The following is a 14,528-nucleotide window of genomic DNA, read 5'->3' on the forward strand; positions in this document are numbered from 1 at the left end:
ACACTTGACCAAATTGTCTAACCAAATACAGGTGTGATATCCATATTTCGCAACCATAAAGGATGCGGGGGTTTTCGGTGGAGGAAGTAACTGTCCTTCCCTAGTTACAATCGGTTTGTCCTTCTTAAACCACTTTTTAATTCTACCAAACCAGGACTTTTTCTCCTTTTCTGGTGGATCGTAATACATTTTCCTGTCTTCCATGTATCGCTAGTTTCTCCTTACAACTGTACCGCTATTCTGTCCAATCGTAGCGCGACTCACACTAACGCACCAATCCGGAGCGTTTACGTCACCTTTGCAATTCTCCAATCCCAGTGCGACTCACACTAACGCACCAATCCGGAGCGTTCTAAGTTTCTGACTGACCGGCCAATCCCAGCGCGGTCGTTCTGACGTCAGCGGCCGCTGCCGCAGCTCCTGTCTATCCCTCCTTTACAAAATCGACTCAGTAAGTTTTGTTTCAAATTTACAACACAAAAACACCACCATTGTCCGCTTCGCTAGCCAAGGAATAGCAATAGACCTTTCTCACGTGAATTCCGTCTTTCCCGAGAGCAGCGCTTCCCTCTGCCCTACTACGGAATCGTTACTTCCGTTGATAAAGTAGCACATCCCTCTACCTTACCCTTCTAACAACCATTAGCTAACCGTTTCTCCAGGTTTCACGGGTTGTCTGTTTATCTAAGGACTTGGCGCATAACCCCTTTGGGAGTTGATTTATGGATTAAAATGAGATTTTAGGAGCGGATGATGGATACGGGATTATCCACTTGTAATAATCATCAATCTATTGTTGAAAGTTTGTTTAGGCGTGAGTTTGTTGAACCCGCGCTCATGGTGATTTCCGTTTTTCTTTTAGTGATTGGAGCCAACACATTGGCATCAAAATATACAACAACATTGTTGATCAAATATATATACAGTTTCCTTTTGAAGTGGTCTGGAATCCTTACTACAGTTTGATTGTTTTGTGACGTATATATGACTCAGGGGTACTTATACCATGTTGATTATTGAAAAGGTAAGATTGTTTTTTCTTCCTTCCAAAAACACTTTTCTTCCCCCCTTCCCCTTATGTTAAGGATAGGGTTTTTTGATAACTTGCCTGGGTTTTTAATTTTGTAATATTGCTTCAATTAGGCCACTCATTTTTTCGGACTTTGAAATAAATACCAACCTGGAGTTGATTACTTAGTGACGTTTTGGAGCGTGTTCATATGTGATACTTTGGGTAAGAATTGACATTTATGGCCCATGCTTATACTGTACTTTTCCATAACTGTTTTGATGATTATCGGATGCGCCATTATAGTTACCATTTTAACTAACAATACTGGAGGTGATTATTGTCAGGTTTCCCCCTTTGCTTATCGGCCCCTTTTCTCCTTCCCTCTTTTCGCTTTTTTTTTTTCTTTTTTTGTCTTCTTTCTTTTTCCTTTTCTTCGTTTCCCCCGTTTTTTTGTCTCCTTTCTTCTTCTTTTTTCTCTCTTTTTTACTTGTAATCTCTGGGGTTTTGGTCTTACTGGGACCCATTCAGCATTTAATATGGGCATATCTTGCTCTTACTTATTCAGATCGTTTTTGTGTCACCTTACATGCATAAGGATATTATGTTCATACCGTTACGAATTAATATGATGAGGATTGTGACGCACACTCAAGTCAGATACTTAAGGCATGGTTCTAAATTACTTAACTCTTGTTATCTCGATCTATGTACTATAATTTTTTAATGTTGTTAGGAATGTATGTGTATATGTATATTGTCTTACATGGATTTTTTAGTCATTTATATATAAATGTGTTGTAATTGTTTATGCTTTATCAATTTTGAGTTTTGTCACGTTTGCGTTTTGTGATATATATATGGATTTTATATATATGTTTGTATCTGTATTCATTTCAGCCCTGACGAAGTTCGTAAAGAACGAAACGCGTTGGCTGAGTCTGAATTTTAGAATTTAAATAAAGAATAAAAGACGAAATTTGGATCGTTTGGAAAGACTTTTATTCTCTGGTGCACCGTCCATTCTTCTAAAAGTTTCTCCAGAATTAAGACACATGGTTGGAGACCCAATGCTCCTGAGAAATAAAACTAGAGTTTCACAATTAACCCGAATGCCTTCACATCCACGCACTTTCACACGAGAAAATGTAGTACATTCACACAGAATCCTGTCTTTCCCGAGAACAGCGAACAGTCTGTCCTACTACAGAATTATGACATACGTTAACAAAGTAGCACTTCCCTCTACTTTATCCTTCTAGCAAGCTCAGAGAACACCTGTTACCTTTCCAGTGATAAGCGTTATCGGAATGCCATTTAGACTCCTGATACCTAAGACCAAAATTTTCACAGGTGACCATCGCTATCATACTCACTTCTCTCACACAAAAAATGTCTCTAATGGCAACACACGACGATGTCACCGAATCGAACCCAGACAATGCGTTGTGCAACTTCAATCGTTACACGTTTCTCCCTGTGTACCTACAGGGCAACAACAATTCTGTCTTTCCCAAGAGCAGCGCTTACCTCTGCTCTACTACGGAACTGTTACAAACTTCCGACTTTCTACATCCCAGAAGCTGTGCAAACAACATAGAACTCGACGCGACTCAACATAGTGTTAATACATAAACCAATATCAATCAATAACCAATAATCAATAAGCAATGTACAAGCAATAATCACCAAAACAATAACAACCATCATTTTGCTACCAGAAAAACTGTTACAGCGCGGAATGTCAAATCCTCCCTTCGTCACAGACCAAATAACACATTAACTCAAATACATTCATTGGTGGGGTCCATAACACCAACACTCACACTTCATTGATCTGCTTTCCCGGGAGGGATAAGTTTCCATAAGCGGACATGAAAGGAATATCTTTTCACCTAAACCCTAATATACATTGAATACCTTTATTAGCTTCAAACCTCGTGATATTCCCCTCATTTGGCGATGAATCAGTTAGTTGGTTTTGTAATTTGGTAAATCAATTCTTTTATTTATGCTCTTCTCTTAATCTAATTTCTTCAAAAAAACAACTCAACACATTTGTCTATTAATCAAAGCATCGTTTATCTAATTAATTGCAAATTTTAGAAAATCATCGTCCAAACCGCAGAACATCATATTTACCTAATCTGGCTATTAGTCGTCCTCTAAGTCAGTCAAGTCGTGGAAAAATCTTTAAATTCATCAAAGTGAGGCCGCAATTCAGTCTCTCAAAGATTCAGGATAACAGCTGTCCAGCAGTGTCACCGTCCTCTCCGTCAGCATAACGTCAGGAAAATGAAAGTTCGCTCAAAAGAAGGACTGTATCATTCGCTTTGTCTACCTACTTTTATAATGAAACTAACGTCAAAATGTAACAAAAATCAGTTTTAGAAGGTCCTGATTGGTGGGTTTAGGGTCATTCGGTAAAGTTCTCACATAGTCTGTTAGATTAAGTCATCGCACTTGCTGGTTCCGGTTTTAAAGACAGTCCTTTGTTTTGTGGTCCGGGCAACTCTCCCAGTACGACCTTGGTTGGTACATCTTGCCTGGGGTCAGGTTGAGGCCATTGTTTCTGGCGGTGGCGCAGGCGCACTTCACCCAAAACCTCGTGGAACTGTAGCAGTCACGTCGTGTGTTTGTCAGCCATCTTTATGAAGGCCCAAATGGTCAACTTAAGTACAACAAACACAAAACGTAATTAAAACATTGAAATGGCTAATAAAATGATAAACCCTCACTAATTCCCCTATGTGTAAGTAATTATCTAGCATAATAGCAACATTCAAAGCGTTTATATTCACCCAGTGATGTCATCTGGTGCAACTTACAATTACGTCACAAAAGCAACATATATCATGCAATATTCTAATTTTCTACCATTAGTATGCGTACATATATTAGTATACAATTAGTTTAGCCATGCAAAATGCAAATCCCACGTGTAATTCTTTTGTCAATATAATTGGTGAGTTATCACTTCAAACGGATTAATATTATTACCATTCATTGATTATTTGGATTAATATAAACAAGCAGAATGGGGGTGTATACAAAATGTTGTACTACCCGCTCCAGCACTTGCACCCTTCGCTCTTCCTCGGCGTTCCTAGCAAAGGTACCCCGCATTGGTCACCTCAGAATAGGTGGGAGATCCTTTTCCAATTTAGGACTATTTTTTGGGAATAGACTCTCACCAGATCTCCAGCTTACACAAAGCCTGGATATATTCAGGAGGAAATGAAAAAACTGCCTTTTTAACAGCTAAACCTGCTGCTTGCCTGATCCCCTACTGCCTAGCGTCGGGACACTCTGCCCAGTAGCTGTGCGCTCTACAAATTAATACAACATAACATATCTTTTGGCCGTTGGCCTTTACTCACGTGTGCAAAATAGAAAATACCTAAGATCTTTCATGGCATCCGAACACCTGACAGTAATTGCCACCGACTAAATTAGGCAAGTGCACCTGAATCCCACCTCTGCCTTTTACCGGACTGGCGCTATATCTACACTCTTCCAACATTCCACCATGTCTTTCCCTAGTGTGCCACTTAATAGAGTCGGAAGCTTTAGAGACTGACAGGAAGAACGGAGGAGGCGGGTGCTAGCTTAGAGGTAAAAAAGGGACAACAGATTAAGGGCTGCAGTGGGTGTCAAACAATTAAGCGGAACCCTGACGGCCATATTATCATAGACAAGTGCTTCAGGTGACACGTGGACCGTTGTTGATGGAAAACTAGATAAAACAAATAACAAGTATTGTCAGTTTAGAAATAGGGTTAACTTAAATGTTAAGATATTCAAACCCTAATATAGGTAGAAGTAGGTAACGTAGTAAATCCTTATGATAGAATATAATGCATTTTAATAGAACAAGATGCTACTACAGTTATTTAATATTACAAATAATGTTGATTATACTTTGATGATTACTATTTTTCTATTCTACTTTCTCATCGGTATACAATGCGTTGAGTCTTCCTAAAATGGCGGCTTGGGATAGGCAATTGACGTCCTGAGAGCCTTCAGTCCTCTTTCTATTTCCATGCTTGTGCTCCGTCCGCCTGTGTTGGCTGCAGAGACACACACGGCTGCCGCGGGACGTTTCTTCTCCGTCGCCAGTCCCTTGCTGTGTCCCCCGCCAGGCGGTGCTCTGAAGGCTGGGCTTCGGCTGCGGGCCATGCCGTGTCGGGGAAGGTAATGAGCCGCAGAGCCCCGGGATCTCGGTTGAGCAACAGCGGCACCAGGCAGTATCAGCGGAGCTGGAATGATTGGCCTCCCAGGTCAGTGGCGTCCTTTGCCTGTTTTGCGGGGCCTTGACTGGCTCTCCGGACCGAGGATGGGTGATGGAACTGTTGTGTGCTTTCTGGACATGTTGAGAACCGCAACTGCCCTCCCGCTCAGTTCTCTGTCAGGCTTGCTTTGGCGTGGGCCCTTTCTCCTGTCTCATGGGCTTCCTTATGAGGTCTATGTTGGGTAGTTGAGTGTCGTGGTTTGGCAGTCGCCAGTCACTAGTGGAACATGTATACAGCTTCCTGAATCGTGACAACATACACGTTTCAATTCTCCAATACACCTGGTTCCGTGATGGATGGAGCAGGGTGGGTGTGAGGCTACACGAGTGCGTTCCCCTAAGATGTTTATACTTTCGCTGCAGGCTTCCTTGTTCGCGACCCGCGCGGAGCATCAGTTTTCGGTTTCCTAACGTCCACTTCTGGCTTCCGTAATGCTGTTCCTCCTCTAGGCCCTTGAAGGCAGTCTGACCTGGTACTCTGCTCTGTAGTGTGATGTGCGGAGAGGAGGCTAGAGCCCACTTGCAGTCATCGTTCAGGCGTGTGATCCTCTGCATGCTGTAGGTAGTGACAGGACCACGCTGTGACGTGTCGCATACCTGGAAACTTGTGCATCCTAACTCGGCAAACTGCACCAGCCATAAATACTCCACCACGCCCCCGCAGCACTCCAACCAGCCCATTGGCACCAAGTGAGATGGGCAGTTGATGTATTTTCAGGACTCCTCACACTCCCTCCTGGCATTTTTTTTCTCACGCAGTTCACCAATAACAGTACTCTGGAAAAGTTTTGACAGTGTAGTAAACAGATCGGGAAATCGAACGATTATACTCTCCTAAACTTGTTATGAGTAAAGCAGCTTTATTGTGTGTTTGCAAACATGTTCTTAACATCTTACCGAAGATGATGGATAGGCAATTTTTTTCCCTTCTCGTACATTCTGAAATATCAAAAGCCAGTCCCTTTGTGTCGACCCATTTGTAGTACTTTGAGTTTCTGAGTGCACGTAAGGTGGATGTCAATGATAGATCACGGTGTTAGCTCTGACTCCTGTCAAGGTATATAATCTTTATCGTTATTATTCTTCTATTTTTCTCCATTAACAGTTTACTTAAAGACGTCACTCTCAAATGTAGAGCTAGTAGTCCCTGATCACTTAAGCAATACGAGCCCCCTTGCATTTTAGATATCCATTTTTTGCAAATGTGCTGTATTATAGTTTTTTTTTTTTTTTTTACAAAACGAGGTGTTTGCTCTGTAAACTAAGCTAGGAAATGTCACATTGTGGATGTACTTGTGGAGGAAAGACAGCCACCTTTGTATTGGCACATGTAGATGTAACGCATCAGAATTTGAGGACGTGTAAATATATTTTGTATTGTAATTGCATTTATATAGCGCTTACTACCCCTGACGAGGTGCCAAAGCGCTTTTTCGGCGATAGCACGCAACTCCAGAACCCAAGAAGGATTAGTGTTGAATTAGTATACTGAAATATGAAAGTAAGAGTGGTTGATAGGTTAGTCAGTTATTTGGATTCAGAAGGATAGGGGAGGGATAGACGAGGGCTAAAGGTTTGCATTTATATAGCGCTTGTTACCCCTGATGGGGTGTTGAAGAGCTTTTTTTTTTTTGACGAGTACCATGCTACTCTGGAACTGGAAGGATTAGTGTTGAATTAGTATAGTAAAATATGAAAGTAATTTGAGTGGTGGATGATATGTTGGTTATTTAGATTGAGAAGGGTAGCAGCGGGAAAGAGGTGTGTGTGTGTGTGTGTGTGTATATATATATATATATATATATATATCCCATATATGATTTGTGGTGAATTAGTATGGTGAAATATGAAAGTAATTTGAGTGGTGGATATTAGTCAGTTATTTGGGTTGAGAAGGATAGCGGAGGGATAGAAGAGGGGAAAATGGTTGCATTTATATACTGCTTGAAACTCCTAATGAGGTGTTGAAGCACTTTTTTCTGCGAGAATTAGTAAAGTGAAATATGAAATTTGATACGTGGACATTTTAGTTTGATTAAAAAGGATAGTGGAGGGATAGAGTGAAGGATTCAGAGATTTTTCTTTTTTTTTTTAGGGACGTCATAGCAGTAGTGGGAGGCTTGCAATGAGTATTTATTTATTTATTTAGTTATTTATTTATTTAGAAGTTTTATATAGCGCTAGCCAGACCCGAGGGTATAGGAGCGCTTTACAACAAAAATAATGGTGAAATCAGTCAAAGAAAAGCAATATAATACAATTGAGTCATGGCGAATCGACAGTTTGAGAATATAATAACACATTCTTGTAACGCATTGTATGAGAGTCATAGCTAACTAGATTTGAGTGTGGGCCTATTTCTAGAGGGGAGGTCTAGGTACCGAACGGATGGTGGGTGAGGTAGAAGCCTTGATGCTCAGGTGGCTGAGTCCTGCGGAGTGTGGGAGTTTGCGCTTGACGAGCGGCTATCCAATCAGAAGGGATCGGTTGAGGAAGAGGTCTTCGAGTTGTCTTTTGAAGTTTACAAAGGAGGGGGTGATCCTGATATGGACTGGGATGGAGTTCCAGATCTTTGGCGCATTTCCCGAGAAGGAACGAGATGCAGTTTTTTTGTTTGTGAGTTCTCGGCGGGACGAGGAGTAGAGTCTTGCTACTTCTGAGGCTCCTTGTCTGCCCTGCTTTTTTGAGCTTCGCTGCCAGGTAGGCGGGTTTTTCGGTGTGTAGGGCTTTGAGCGTGAGACGGGCAGTTCTGAAGTTTGCACGCATTTCTATTGGGAGCCATTTTAGTTCTCTGAGCGCAGTGGAGATGTGTTCAAATTTCTTTACTCCTGTGACCGTTCTGGCTGCTGCATTCAGATTTGTTCGGAGGGGAGCCAGGTGGGATTTTGCTGCTCCTGTGAGGGTTGTGTTCCCATAGTCCAGTCTGGACTGCACTAGCGCTTGAGTAGCTTGTTTGAGGTCATTCAGAGGGATGAAGGGCTTTATTTTGTTGAGCAGTTTGAGGTTGAGGAAGGCGTTCTTAGCAGAGTTTTTGATGTGTTTGGTCATGTCTAACTTTGGGTCCAGTATGATTCCTAGTGATTTCCATGAGTCGGCCGGGGTGAGAGTGCAGTTAAGAGCGCCCAAGGCTTTGAGCCATTCAATGACTTGGGGGTTCTGTTCCTTGTTGGAGATAAGGAGGATTTCTGTTTTGTCTTGGTTGAGTTTCAACGGATGTGGAGGGGAAGAGTCAGGGAAGAGTTTAGAAAGGCTTTCCTTGGGGTGTCAGTATAGTACAAAGGGTGTCAGACGGTGCAAGGAGGGGTCGAGTAGGGGAGAGCCTAGAAAGGGCTATTTGGGGGGTCATAAGTGGTATGGGGTTTGAGATGAATGAAAGAGTGGATTTAGAGGATCTATTGATGGAGGTATAGAGTGAGGAATAGGGTAGGGCATTGGAAAGAATAGTAGAAAGAGGTTGGAGATGAGCCAGAGAGTTGAGGTAGAAGATATATTGAGAGAGGTATAGGGTGAGAAATGGGGTAGTGCATTGGATATGCTGAATTAGAAGAAAGTAATAAATATATAGATCCATAAGTACATGGAAAGTTTATAGTTTCATAAAGGAAGTAAGTATATGTAGATTAAAGATATTGATAGAAGTATAGGGTGAGAAATACGGATGTGTGTGTATATATGTATATATATATATATATATATTTCACTGAAAAAACCATAGGTTTCACACAAGTTATAGTTAGCTGTACATTTCACTCGTAAAAAACCAATGAAATTCCACGTTATAGTTAGTGCAGGCAACTATAACTCACGCGACCGCAATCCTCTGCTGATGGTAATACTGTATTTAGACACTTATTTGCCCATGTCTTCTTCCATTAAATTTTAGCTATACATATATTACAAATATTTTTTTTTCATAAAGACACATATGTCATTAGCAGAGGATTGCGGTCGCGTGAGTTATAGTTGCCTGCACTAACTATAACGTGGAATTTCATTGGTTTTTTACGAGTGAAATGTACAGCTAACTATAACTTGTGTGAAACCTATGTTTTTTTCAGTGAATTTGCAAGGTTTTTTAAATGCTAATTCCTAACTATAACGTGTGTGAAACCTATGGTTTTTTCAGTGAATTTGTACGTTTTTTTAAATGCTGAGTTACTTTACGCCGTTCGTGCCGTGCGCGCCCACTTCACGCAGTTCGTTCCGTGCGCGCACGGTGCGCTTCGCGCACCGTGCGCGCACAGTGAGCACGCGGTGCGCTTTGCGCACCGCGCGCCCACTTAACGCAGTTAGTGCCGTGCACGCACGGTGGGCACGCGGTGCGCTACGCGCACCGCGTGCCCACGTTACGCTGGATGGGCCATGTACACACGATGCCCTTCGCGCACCGTCCGCACACGGAGGACATATTATGCGCTTCGTTGTGAAAGGTTTTCTATTAAATGTTCTGTTGTGTTATATGCCATTGACAAAAAAAGGTGTCCTGCGGGCTCCTTTTGCACACGGGGGGGGGGGGGGGGGGGGGAGAATATGGATTTTGTTTTTTTTAAATTTATTTTTTACCGTACGCGTACGGTAAGCGTATTCAGCGTTTTAAAAAAAAAATATATATATTTTTTGGCCTTGGATGGCCTTCTGGCACACCATAACCAAGGCTAGGTGGTTAGGAGCTGTCTAGCCTGCCCCCTTTTTATGATATCCAACTTTGTTTTTCCTCCCCCCCCCCTCAGAGTGCGAGAGAGAAAATGGCGGCCGACACTTCCTGGTTTCGACCGATTCGAATGTTTACTAAGATCTAACAGCCAATCAGAATCGCGCTCGCGCACGGCACCGTACGGTAAGCTTACGGTGCGCGCTCGGAGCGCGCTTACAGAGATATATATTGATTTAAATGCTATTTTCTCAGGAACTACTGAACAGATTTACACCAGACCTACAAAAGGCACTTCCTTGACCTGAGGACTACCTCTCTGCCAAATTACAAGTAATTCTGTTCAGCCGTTCGGGCTGTAGCTGTGTCTAAAGGTCCTATGGAAAAATGCATGGGGAAAACGCGTTTTGGGACCCCCCTTTTTTCTCAGCCCCCGCTTGACGAATCCCCCCGAGACTTTCAGGGTAGGAGCGGAGCGTAGCGCCCCATTTGTTTTGAAAATTTCGCGAGGATTCGTCGACCGGCGCCAAAGTTATTCCAAATAGAATGTTGCGGATTTCCTATGGAAACAGGGTCCTAACTATAACTACCTACTGGCGACCGCCAGTAGGTAATATATATATCTATATATATTGTTTTATAAGGAAAGTAATAAATGCATAGATCCAAGTACTATGGATCCCTGTGCGCTCTATCCAGAGGGTGATGCTAGAGTTACCTATGGATTCCTGTGCACACGATGCAGAGAGTGATGCTGATCTCACCTATGAATCCCTGTGCACTCAGTGCGGAGGGTGATGCTGATCTCACCTTTGAATCCCTGTGCACTCAATGCAGGGGGTGATGCTGATCTCACCTATGGATCCTAGTGCACTCGATGCAGAAGGTGATGCTGATCTCACCTAATGATCCCTGTGCACCCAATGTAGAGGGTGATGCGGGCTTCGTTTGATCCCTGAAGGGCCAATATAAAGACTGGTGCTGCCCTCACCTATGCACTCGATGCAGAGGGTGATGCTGGCCTCACCTGTGGATCCTGGACACTCGATGCAGAGTGTGATGCAACAGTCAATTACTTCCGCATAGTTAAACGTCATCTCTACTAATCAGTATTGTATGCATAGAAGAAAATGGCTGTGTGGTGGGCTTAGATTAAAAAAGTAACTGCTCACTTACATGTATTCAAAAGTATTTTGTCTTTTAAGGTGCTTTGAACCATAATTTTGGTCTTTCATCCACTACTAATTAATTAGAATCATGATTGCATAGGCAAAGCTCATACAGTTGAAGCATGACGCATAATTTTTCAGGTTCACGATCTGAAGACTGCGAAAATTCACAGCATAAGCTGTAGAAGATATTTTCATGTACACAATTTCATTCATGAGAAAGATTAGTGTGGTTCTAGCTGGTTAAGCAGCATGATGAATAAAGACATCCCCAAACATCGCCGTTCTTAAGTTGAAAAAATACTGGACAATTATGAGCAGAATGATTGGTCAGTGTTGCTAAGGCTCAATAAGCATGTGACCCATGCTTGTTCCTTCAGTGACTCCATTCTACCTCCTACAAGTTTACTGTTTTGCAAAAAGACTATGGCCCTAATTACGATGCCGGTCGGACAAGTGTCCCACCGGCATCGTTGTGGTAAAGGGACTGGCTGACAGGTAGTTGGCAGTCCAGACCACCTAATTAGTATCTGACTGCTGTGGAGGCGTTCGGAAACATGCCTTTTGGCATTGAGGCTTGTGCTGCGGCTCGTAAAATGGGCGCAGCAAAGCCTCCATGCCAAAAGGGATGTTTTGGGGGACACTTGTGGTGCCCCATGGTCTCATAGCGGAGGCCGCGGAGGGACAGGAGTCCTGCTAGGGGCCACCAAAAGTTAGTTTCCGACCGCCTTTCAATGGCGATCGGACCGCCAATTAAAGCCTGTCGGAAAGGGCCATTGTATTCCCTGTGGCTGTGCCTGAGCAGGCACTGCCCTTATTGTAGGGATTACATTCCGACCGCAGGGCCAGACGGGCGCCTTGAGACCGTCGGAACCGCAAGGGTCAGTCCCTCACCCATGCGGTTGGACCGACCGCATTGTAATGCGGTGGTCTGACCGCTGCTTCAGATGTCGGTGGGACCGGCACAGACGCGCCGTCTGTGTCTGTCCCAGCGGCATCCTAATGAGCCCCCTATATGTTGTCTGTAAACTTGCAGCAATGAATATTGGTGCAGACTACATGCAGCCTGTGTAATAAATTTCCGTATATAAGGTTCTCCTGGTTTGCCATTTTCATTATTGACTTACTGAAGTGAGACATATGATCGACGTATATTTTCTATTTAAAATTGTGAATCAGGGGCTGTTAGAACATATTATCATCTTATATTGACTGCATTGTCTTCTGCAGTCAGGTATTTATATTTACCAGCATTTTCATATTGCGTTCTATTCCCGGACAAGTAGAGTTTTCGTTCACAGATTGCCAGATTAAATAAAGTACAGTAACATGAGCCAACCACTTTTAAGAAACCAGAGTGCGTGTAGGGAGTAAGTGGAAATGGGTAATGAGCTGTAAGACCATTTTCAACTATAGGCAGCTGAATCGATTAGAAGAAATCTTCCAGAAGAAGCTCACATCTCTTGGGTGCAAGGCATTTCGAATATTGGTTTTCCTAGGGTATGAATTTCAAAAAGTGAGAAATGTTTGTTTGTATTTTTGGGAGCTCCTGCTGTTAAGGTTCCTTGTTTTAGGTAGGAGAGTTAATCTAGGTTTGATTTTTGTAAAAATAGGGTTGTAGGCCAAAACGTAATAAAGACCATCACCATTTAGAGGTCAGGATGATGCTCTGCCTGACCTTGACAGCCTTGTATGTAGGTTATCATTGGATTCTTAACCATTAAAAGTATAGTTTAGATGTAGTTGTGTGGTTTGTTGCCTTTTGTGAAATGAAAGTTCTATTAGATGAGATAATGTATACTTGTTAGTACGTCGGTAGCTACAAATCTGAGCTACTATTCTGGCATGATCAGCTTGACCTATTATTATTATTATTTGGGAATCTTGTATAGCGCACAGATACCCCAACGGGGTGTCCCGGCGCTTATGTGAGAGCTGAAGCTGTGTCTGAGCTCAGTTGGTATCCACAGAAAAGAAAGGTTTTCAGAGCTCTCCGGAAGGGGAGTTCCTCCTGGATGGTCCGAATGGACAAGGGTAGCTTGTTCCAGTGAAGGGAAGCACAGACTTGGAATGTTTTTCCCCCAGAACGAGCTTTTTTAACTCTGGGGGTAGAAAGGAGATGTTTGGAGCTCGAGCGAAGAAGTCTGGTATTGCTATATGGACGAAGGCAGGAGGATAAGTAAGCGGAACCCTTTCCCTTGATCGCGCGATGAGCAAGGGTAAGTGCCTTAAATTCCGCCCTTTTATGAACCGGGAGCCAGTGCAGCCTATGTCGATGGGGAGTGATACGTTCACGAAGGGGGAGCCCACAGACCAGACGGACCGAAGCATTCTGGACTTTCTGGAGGCGACGCTGGAGAGACCTAGTGCAGTAGATGGAGTTATGTGTTAATTTGGTGACCATTAGGTGGTAACTGAGGGTTGATGCTGGTGATTTTGTATGGAACCAAGTTGAGGATGCTCCGAAGGGTTACAATCAAGCCTGTATTTGGAGAGAAATAGTATTTGAAAAGAAGAAACTTGCTGTCGGGTGAATTGAGCTTGAAAGTGAAGGTCCTTTGCTGTTCAAGAACTTGAGAACATTTCAACTTACACCTATCTACCCACCCAGCCCACTTCTCTTGTACTGGGGAGGTTCTGTGTCCCAAGTAAAGGGTGAAGAATCTTCATTTAGTCCCTATGATTGTGGTGTGGTGCGAAGTCCTGGATAATTAAATATCCGTACGTGCTGCAATGAAAGCAAGGGAACAGTTGAGGGATTTTACAGGTAAAACTCGTGTGTAGGCAGTAGAAGCCAATGATAACCTACATACCAGACTGCCAAGGGCGGGCAGAGCATCATCCTGGCCTCTAAATGGTGATGGTCTTTATTACGTTTTGCCCTACTACCCTGTTTTGTTGTCCGTACTAGAGTGTAATGAGATGTATAAGTGTCTAGTTTGCTATTTTATTTATCTATTGAGTTTTATGTAGCACTTTATGATCTGTAAATGGTACTAGGTCACTTTACAGCCCAGTTGAAATTTACCTGGCCAACAGGTGTAAACACATAAGGAATATTTTACTTAAACTAAATTATATGTGTATTCACAGAGTAATGTTGTGCTAACCAATTCATAACCTCATTTCAGAAACAGACTGAGTGTAGATTGTCCATGGAACAAGGATGGAGCAATGAAGGGTAGGGTGGTTCCATACCAGTAATTAGACTCTTATATTCATCACTTAGATATTCTTTAAAGAACAGAGCTTAATTTTTCCTGAATGTTAATTATCCTTATTTCGCATCTCCTATAGCCTGATGGTGAGTTCCAGAGAATGAGAACGGAGTTCAGTGAAGTGTGGAGAGAATGATTGATTTAAATTTTTTTTTTTTTTTAGTTTCTAGCCTGAAAGATGTTTTGC

At 42.7% G+C, this 14,528-nt stretch overlaps 1 protein-coding gene across 1 annotated transcript in view; it reads left to right on the forward strand.

The window, feature by feature from the left end:
- Positions 1 to 5,057: 5,057 nt before the first annotated feature.
- SMG1 (SMG1 nonsense mediated mRNA decay associated PI3K related kinase) overlaps positions 5,058 to 14,528 on the forward strand; it is a 1,471,505-nt gene continuing 1,462,034 nt past the window's right edge. Inside the window, exon 1 of the mRNA XM_085628855.1 lies at positions 5,058 to 5,292. Within this exon, the coding sequence (XP_085484981.1) occupies positions 5,210 to 5,292 (83 nt within the window). The 5' untranslated portion in view covers positions 5,058 to 5,209. The remainder of the gene's footprint in view (positions 5,293 to 14,528) is intronic.

This window comes from Triturus cristatus, chromosome 10 (genome assembly GCF_964204655.1).
Source record: "Triturus cristatus chromosome 10, aTriCri1.1, whole genome shotgun sequence".
In the NCBI taxonomy this organism is placed as follows: Eukaryota; Metazoa; Chordata; class Amphibia; order Caudata; family Salamandridae; genus Triturus; species Triturus cristatus.